A 7,414-nucleotide genomic window follows, 5' to 3' on the forward strand; every position below is an offset into this window, starting at 1 on the left:
TGCTCTCACTGGAGGGCAGCCGTGTCTCTACTGACAAGCTCTCTGAGGCCCCTCAATATTGCCCTCTGGCTCCCAGGTAAGTACCGAGTACTACACAGCTCACACTGCAGCACCTGCCCCTTGATCCACACAGGGTGCTTTGCACACCTCAAGGACTCCCTCTCTTCTCTCTCTACAAGCCGCCTTCTCCTTACTCATCCACGAGAAAGCCTCTTTCTGAAATCTAGACTGAATAAAAGTTAATCTAGGCAGTTCGATTCTGTTCTTTCCAGTGGGCATCATGTATTCGAGTCATGTTTTCAGTGGAACAATTTATAGAGAACTCCAAGATGCAACCCAACATTTAAACAGTTCCAGAAATCACTGAGAGGCTGAATAGAAGGAGAGACGCACTTAGAACGCCACTAATACCAGTCCACTTTACTATTGGTCACTTTTATTTCAAGAACAGAACAGCCTTTAATCCCAGCTCCCTCCCTGAGTTTAGTGTGTAACTCAGGTAGCACAAAAACAAACAGTCACATCCTGTAGAGCGAGAGCTCCAAACAAAGTAATCCCTGCGGAGACACTGGCTTTGGCTTTTCCTCCTCTCCCTCCCTGGGTGAGAAGCAAGCCCGGCACAGAACGTGAACAGCTCTGTCACCCTGCACCTGCATGGATGCTTCACTAGCAGTAACTATGCAAATAAATAGAGAGTAGTCAGTATCTTGCAGAGCAGGAGCAGATGGTGACCACAGATCATCTAGAAATTAAGTTATTGCTACATTCTTATTTATTGGACACTGCAGGTAACTCCCTTGGTGACCGCCAAAAGAGGCAACAGTCTCAGATGGCCTTTGTGTTATCAGTTCATGTTGGACAGAAAGGTGGGGGAGGACAAGTCAGATCTTTCTTAATCTGCTCCCCGCCTCTTAAGGCAGGAGTTTTCTCAGTGGGACTGAATCTTTGTCATTTTGATGGAAATAGGTGAGGGCAGGGGATATTACGGGCAGGCTCCCCAAAACACTTGTGTCATCCTGAGAGCTCAGCCAGAGCTGTTGATTCATCAGGGAAACTCAGGGCAAATTAGAGCTGTACGACGTGGGCATGGGGAAGTACAGGTCCCGCCACATGCACACGAGGTGAACCTGACACTTGATTCTACTTCCCTCTGCTGGTGGGACACGTTGTGACAGCCAGCTAAAACAAGGTGTCACGTAAAGTCTAATACTTGTCACCAAAGACTATCAGGCAGCCCAAGGTTGATTACAAGTGATGAGCTCACAGCAGTGTCAGTGCCCAGAGTGTCCCTCCCCACAAGGAGTATTGGCCGGAGAGCATGAGTTTGAGAGGATGAGGAGGACTGCAGGAAGAACCTCAGACTGATGGAAAAGCAGAGGAGTCCTTCGCAGGACATCCAGAGATGTCTTTGTTAGGCATCATGCAGCTGGTTCTCTTTCAGGAGAATCTTCTCCCCAGGCTTGAAGGCAGGCATCCCCAGGTAAGGGCAGCTGGCACAGCGGAACGCATCCCCCAGGTAGCACTGGCAAAAGAAAAGCACCTTCTGTTATCAGGGACAACTTTCAGTTCTCTCCCCGCTGTGATACAGTTTTTCCAGCACAGAAACCACTTCCCTTCTACCCACTTCTCAACACATGCCTGGTCAACACGGTTAGCAAAGCTGTGCAGGGCACTCCGCTCACATGGAAAAAGCGAGTCTCCACCCTGGCTGGTACACCCAGGCATGGCTGCATGCTGGGCAGCCCTCTGACCCCCACAAGGTCCCCCTGGGCTCCCATAAGGTGACCTTCCCTGAGCAGATCATGGGTTAGCACATAAGCAAGGAGGTAAAGGTTCACTGTTCATTCTGACTCTTACGGGGGAGGCAGTTGTGCTGGAACAGACAGCACGCGCTGGTATGGAGCATGTGGGCGCAAGGCAAGAGGCTGAAGCTCTGCAGAAGCTGCACAAGCGGTGTTTGGAAGCAATAAGCCAGCTTAGGGAGCAGGCACTAGAGAACACAGTTCTCAGATCGGGTACTCAAAGATCACGTACTATTCTCACAGATCGTGTACTACAAACCACAGTATAGAAACAAAAAGGACCATTTACATTTCCACAGGCAGATTTGGGCTGTGAGCTCTTCTTCTCCTGTTCCAGTTCTTCAGCCAGGCCACATGTGCTGTAGAAAAAGAAAGAAGTCACCTGCATCTTTCTGCTTAAAGGTTGTGAGTCACCAACACTTGTTCCAGTCCTACTCACACGCAACAGCCCTCGCTCTGTCATACAACACAGTTGACTCTGGGACTCTCACACTCTTCACTTTGTTTTTCAACACCATGGTTTGTGTAAGAAGTGTTGAAACACACTCCTCAAGTTTAAACTGAGTGGGAAATGTCAATATGTGTGCTACTTCTTCTGAAATCTGAGAAACCAGGGTTTTAATCAAGGCTGCACAAACTGTACAGCCACCTTCAAGAGGGGTGTTGATTGTATCAGCCTGGTAATTTGTAGCAGTTTTGGCGTGGCTAGTCAATTCTCATTGTATTTGGATTTACATTCAAACAGTTAAGATAAAAAAGGACACGAACCAACAGAATTATGCTCTGAAGAACAGCAAATTGTCTACAATCTTTTCAAAATCCATCCAACTCGAAGGGTTTAATGTTACAGTTAAAAGTTTCACTGATACATTAATTCCAGCACTAACCAGTTCTTGCAGGCTTTCTTTTTGCCCATTTCTTTGCAGGACGGAGTTCTGAGGGACAATGGATCTGGCTTTTTCAAATCCTCTGAATCCAATAGGTCATCAGAGTCCAGAAGATCCTGAAAACATACGGTAGAAGATAACATGTAGGAAACTGATTTGTCAGTAGGGAATGACATTGCTGTGTTCAAAGAAATGGTACTATCTGTAACACTAGCATTAAAGGGCTGCAGCTGTGCCCTTTTATCCATGGCTCCTCTCTGCCCTCACCACACCTCTGGGCTCTCAAGACCTCACAAAGTAGACGAGATATTTTGCCCTGGGGATGCTTTTCTACCTCTTAAGTTGTAAAGCTTCCCAAGAGGCATGATGGAGAGGAGAGGGTGAGGAGAGGGACAATAACAAAGCCTCACAAACAAAGCCAGATACCATCTCTTCATCATTCATATCACTGGCAGAGAGAGTCCACAGCTTGGCAGTGGCTGGGTCCACAGAGGGTTTTCCTGGAGGCAAAACAAAGGAGGAAATAGTAGTTACTCCAGCCTTTGCCCCCATCTACTCCCAACAAATAGAGTTCAAACAACTTTGGAAAGCTCCACTTCACAGGTTTTTACTGTGGTACTCCCTACCCTGGAGCTGTCTCCCTATGCCAGGGGATGCTTGTCACCCCAGAGGCAGGCAATCCAGACATTTAGCACGCACTGCTCCTTACCTGAAGGACCAGGTTTCTTGCCAAAGGAAAGTTTGAGCTGACTTGAGGATCCCACTTCAAAATTGGGCTTCCTGCCTTCTATCTGAACAATGAGAAGGTCCTTGCCTTGGTAACCCAAATGCTCTTGGGCTGACTGGGCCTCCTCCGGGGTCAACGCTTCCTTTTGCAGCTGCAATGTAAGATTTTAAGTTAACCTCATGCAGAACCTCTTATTTCAGCACCCAGTCCAGCACTCCAGGGAACACAGGCAATGGGTATTTTCAATCCTAAAGAAAACCACCACCTTTGCAGTAACTAAAGTTTGTCGCAGGCAGCATCCACGTACATTTACAGTAAACCAGGGTAGCTAAACACCTGGTCACCCAGCAAGTCCCCAGGAATTGCCATCTACATTTCAAGGTAACTGGATGAAGGAGTTTCTGGAAGCGGTTCGTACATACATACCTCCTTCACTTCCACCAACCCAGAGAGTGTCAGAGCTGTGGGGAGTTTGGCTGCTGTCTTGATTCTGCTGTCATTTCCTGGAAGACACAAAAGCAGGAAGTAGGAGGAGGGAAGAACAAGAATAGAGGTCACTGAGAAACCTGGAAGAACAAGAGCTTTAGAAGGAAGTACTCAAGCCAAACCTCTGCTTTAAAACTGGGCCCTTTCCAGTTGACAGAAGGAACAAACCAGAAAGAGACTAAGCAGCTTGTTCATTACAGTAACAGTCTGGGGTCACAAAGCCGTTCTAGCTCCAGATCTGTTCTATATATGTCAAAACCTTCCTCAACCCAGTTAACACCCATCAAAAAAAGGACAAAAAACTCACCCCAAAACCCAAACAGCAAACATTTTTACATATTAAAGTGAAAAACTCACGAAGTTTTCAAAACATGGACTCTTAAATGAACATGACATTCAGAAACATAACATTCAAGAGCCTTGTTCTCATAGGCAAAAGCTATTACAATCACTGTTGAATCAAAAAGTCATTACAGGCTTATCCGCTTGGGCACAGGATTGTGCTGAACAGAATCCATTCACCCTCTCACACTTTATTCCAAATCCACCAAATTCCCACCTGCGAGATGCGACTTTGGAAAAAACAAACCTCATTTACTCCAGACTTTGCACGTTCTCTGTTCTGTCCCAGAAGTGTTCCTCCCTGCTCCTAAGGTACCACTTGCACCACAGAGCCACTGCCACCTTCAAAACATTGGCAAATCCTCCCAACCTGAAGAGGGCATTTCTGCTGCCACTTCCACCACCATTTTCAGCACTGTAGATTGTGCCAACAGAAACATGATCAGCATAGATGCTTCTGTTCTTATCAGGTCGCATATTATTTCCCACATCCATCCTGAATCAGCTCCCTATGCCAGCAAGGTTTGAATGCAGGTCAGGTGTAAGACAGAGAAATAACCTTGTGTTCACCTCCTTGTGTGCTCCTCCAGCTGTCCCATGGCAGGTGCTCTGGCTTGACTCTTAAAACTTAGTCCAAACACTTCTACTTTTTCTGGGTAACTATTTCTCAGCTGGCTTCTGGGACAGCCTCTTTCAGCACGTCACCTGTGCTGAGCTTTTGAGCATAGTTTAGGAACAAGCCTATCCAGCACTTCTGACAGAAGGAGAGTGACTGCAAACATCTCTGACGGCTCCCAGCTTAAACACAGGACAAAAATCTTGCTATTCAGGTTAGCGTGTCAGGAGAATGAAACATCTCTGAACATCGGTCAGGGTTCCTGTCCTTTCCATTTCAGCCTAATCCTCACAAGAATTGCCATGTTGCCACGAAAGCAAGGCTGATGCGGATTGTCTCACCTGATTCTGTAACCACTGGCTCTTTCAGGAGGACACGGCCCCCCGGCTTAAGTATCCGAGCTATTTCTGCCAGTACCTCTGCGCTGTGCTGTGCCGTGCTGCCTGGTACGATGCCAGCTAGAATTACATCGAAACTGGACTCCTTGTGAGCCGCTGAAAAGAAAGAAAGAAGAAGATGGTACAATTTTACACATGTAAACACACAGTTTTGCTTAATACATCAGTTCCACCTCCCTCCTCATCTCTCATGCTCATGTACAACAGTAATAACTGATTAAAGACACACAGCACGACCAGGGTATATCACTTTCTTTGCTGTACTGCCAGTGGTAAGACTTAGCAGTAGGTGCTATCATTGTTCTGAATGCTGACTTGCAAACCAGGGAAGATGTCAGCTCAGACAACAGAAGCACCCTTTCCCTTTAAACAAAACAGTGACAAATTAAGCTCATTCTTACACTGAGACAGCTGGTTAATGTTTTCCACACAGACACGATTATCGGCTCCCACCAGTGCCTGAATTTTATCCACCAAGTCCTTTAGGGCTTCAGTCGGCGAGGAGCTGTCCCAGACGATGGCCACGTGCTGGCCTTGCATGATGCCGTATTCCCCCATTTTCACAGCAGCAGCAAACCTGACAGCAGCAGAGAGAGGAATGGGTTGGGAAGAGACAGAGAGGAAGGCTAAGTGCCAAGTGCAGCATGAACCTCTGTGGACTGTGACTTAATCAAAGAGTATCAACTTGTTTTAATAAATGGGCCTTATTTACTGGAGACAGGAAGCACAGCGTTCCCACAAGCTGAGCATTAATATGACATTAAGAAGTAGCTACAATTAAGGGCATAATTCAGCATCTCTCCAGTTCAAAGGATAGTTTTGCAGGGAGACTGCAAGCCATGTTTTAAAAAAACAAACCAACAAAAAAAAAACCCCAAACCAAAACATTTTCCTGCTCTCTTTAGAAGATTTGAATAGAGGTGTACACAGGATTTTTGGATTTCCAGACTATTGACAAGTATTTGACATTAAACACTGCCTTGTCTCTCCTACTCAGGACATGATTTAGCAGAGTTTGCTTCCACAGTACAGAAGAAGAAAAAAAAAAAAAGTAACTTTTGGCATTCCCAGCATTCCAGATTGAGGCTCTTTTGACTCTTCTCATTACTGGTGCTGGGTGAGCATTACACAGAGGGAGGAGGGAAACAGAATGTGCAGTGAAGTGACAGTTTTGAGAAACCTATCTGCACTAGTATTTTATAAAAGATTGTATTCCTGATAGAGTCTGAAGAAAATCTGCACTATAGAAGTGTCACAATAGTATCACACCATCACCTGTACTCATAGCAGTACTGGCTACTGAAACAAACTACCCAGCCTCTTTCACCCTACTCATCCAATGCAGACCTATTTTCTTTCTAATTTAACATGACCACTGAGAACCGAGAGCACTGGTGAGCACACTACTTGCCCAGTGTGTCTTCAGTTAGCTGCAAGCCACACACTTGTTTCAGAAAAGCCCATTGTAAGCAAGGTCTTTAGAAGAAATCATTACATTACGCATCCTGGGTAATGCGTTATGGCAACCATGTTGTCATGAAAGCATAGCTTACAGGTATGCTGTACCAAATTTAACTCAGTTGCCTGCAGTCAGGTGTGGAATGGATTTTGAACTCCTGTTCCTCTGGCTCCAAGTGCCATGAACTCCTTGCAAACAAATTCAGAACAGAATAACCCTGCACCTTATCTGAGCTACTCTAGTAGGTATTAGTGCTAACACATCCCACAGTGCCAACCAGGTAAGGAGTGGAAGATCTTGGATGTATGCTACAGGTTATAGCACCTCATAGCTGGCCTTGCGTGCATATGCAACGCAAGCTAAGCAACTACAACAGATAGTAACACTAGTAAACCCACATAATAATCTCATTAAAAAGTCACCTTTCCCAGGAAGAAGACTGAAAACCTCAAAAGATACATAAGCTGTTGGGCTAACGTGGGAAAAAAAACCCCAAAGTCACACCTTCCTCTCAGAACAGCAGGTTGTGACCTTTCAAGATCAGTCAGAGCCCAAAATACATCAACAGCAACACCAACCTGCATCAGTCCCTTGAAACGCAATCGAAAGAAAATAGGAAGCTACCGTAGTCCTCAAAGACATGACATTACATCTGCCTTCAGTCAGTATAAAGGTGTGATAAATAATATTGTAGTTT

General features: G+C 45.8%; 1 protein-coding gene across 1 annotated transcript; it reads right to left on the reverse strand.

Annotated features, from left to right (window-relative positions):
* Nucleotides 1–1,272: 1,272 nt before the first annotated feature.
* Nucleotides 1,273–5,835, reverse strand: CIAPIN1 (cytokine induced apoptosis inhibitor 1). Its single transcript, XM_009704325.1, has 8 exons — nt 5,660–5,835; nt 5,202–5,354; nt 3,843–3,919; nt 3,399–3,567; nt 3,116–3,189; nt 2,690–2,805; nt 2,092–2,161; nt 1,273–1,522 (listed from the first exon to the last, which is right to left on the reverse strand). The coding sequence occupies exons 1-8, from the start codon at nt 5,814–5,816 to the stop codon at nt 1,412–1,414; spliced, it is 927 nt and encodes a 308-aa protein (XP_009702627.1). The 5' UTR covers nt 5,817–5,835; the 3' UTR covers nt 1,273–1,411.
* Between the last annotated feature and the right edge of the window lie 1,579 nt (nt 5,836–7,414).

The sequence above is a fragment of the Cariama cristata genome, unplaced genomic scaffold (assembly GCF_000690535.1).
Source record: "Cariama cristata isolate BGI_N322 unplaced genomic scaffold, ASM69053v1 scaffold43030, whole genome shotgun sequence".
Taxonomy (NCBI): Eukaryota; Metazoa; Chordata; class Aves; order Cariamiformes; family Cariamidae; genus Cariama; species Cariama cristata.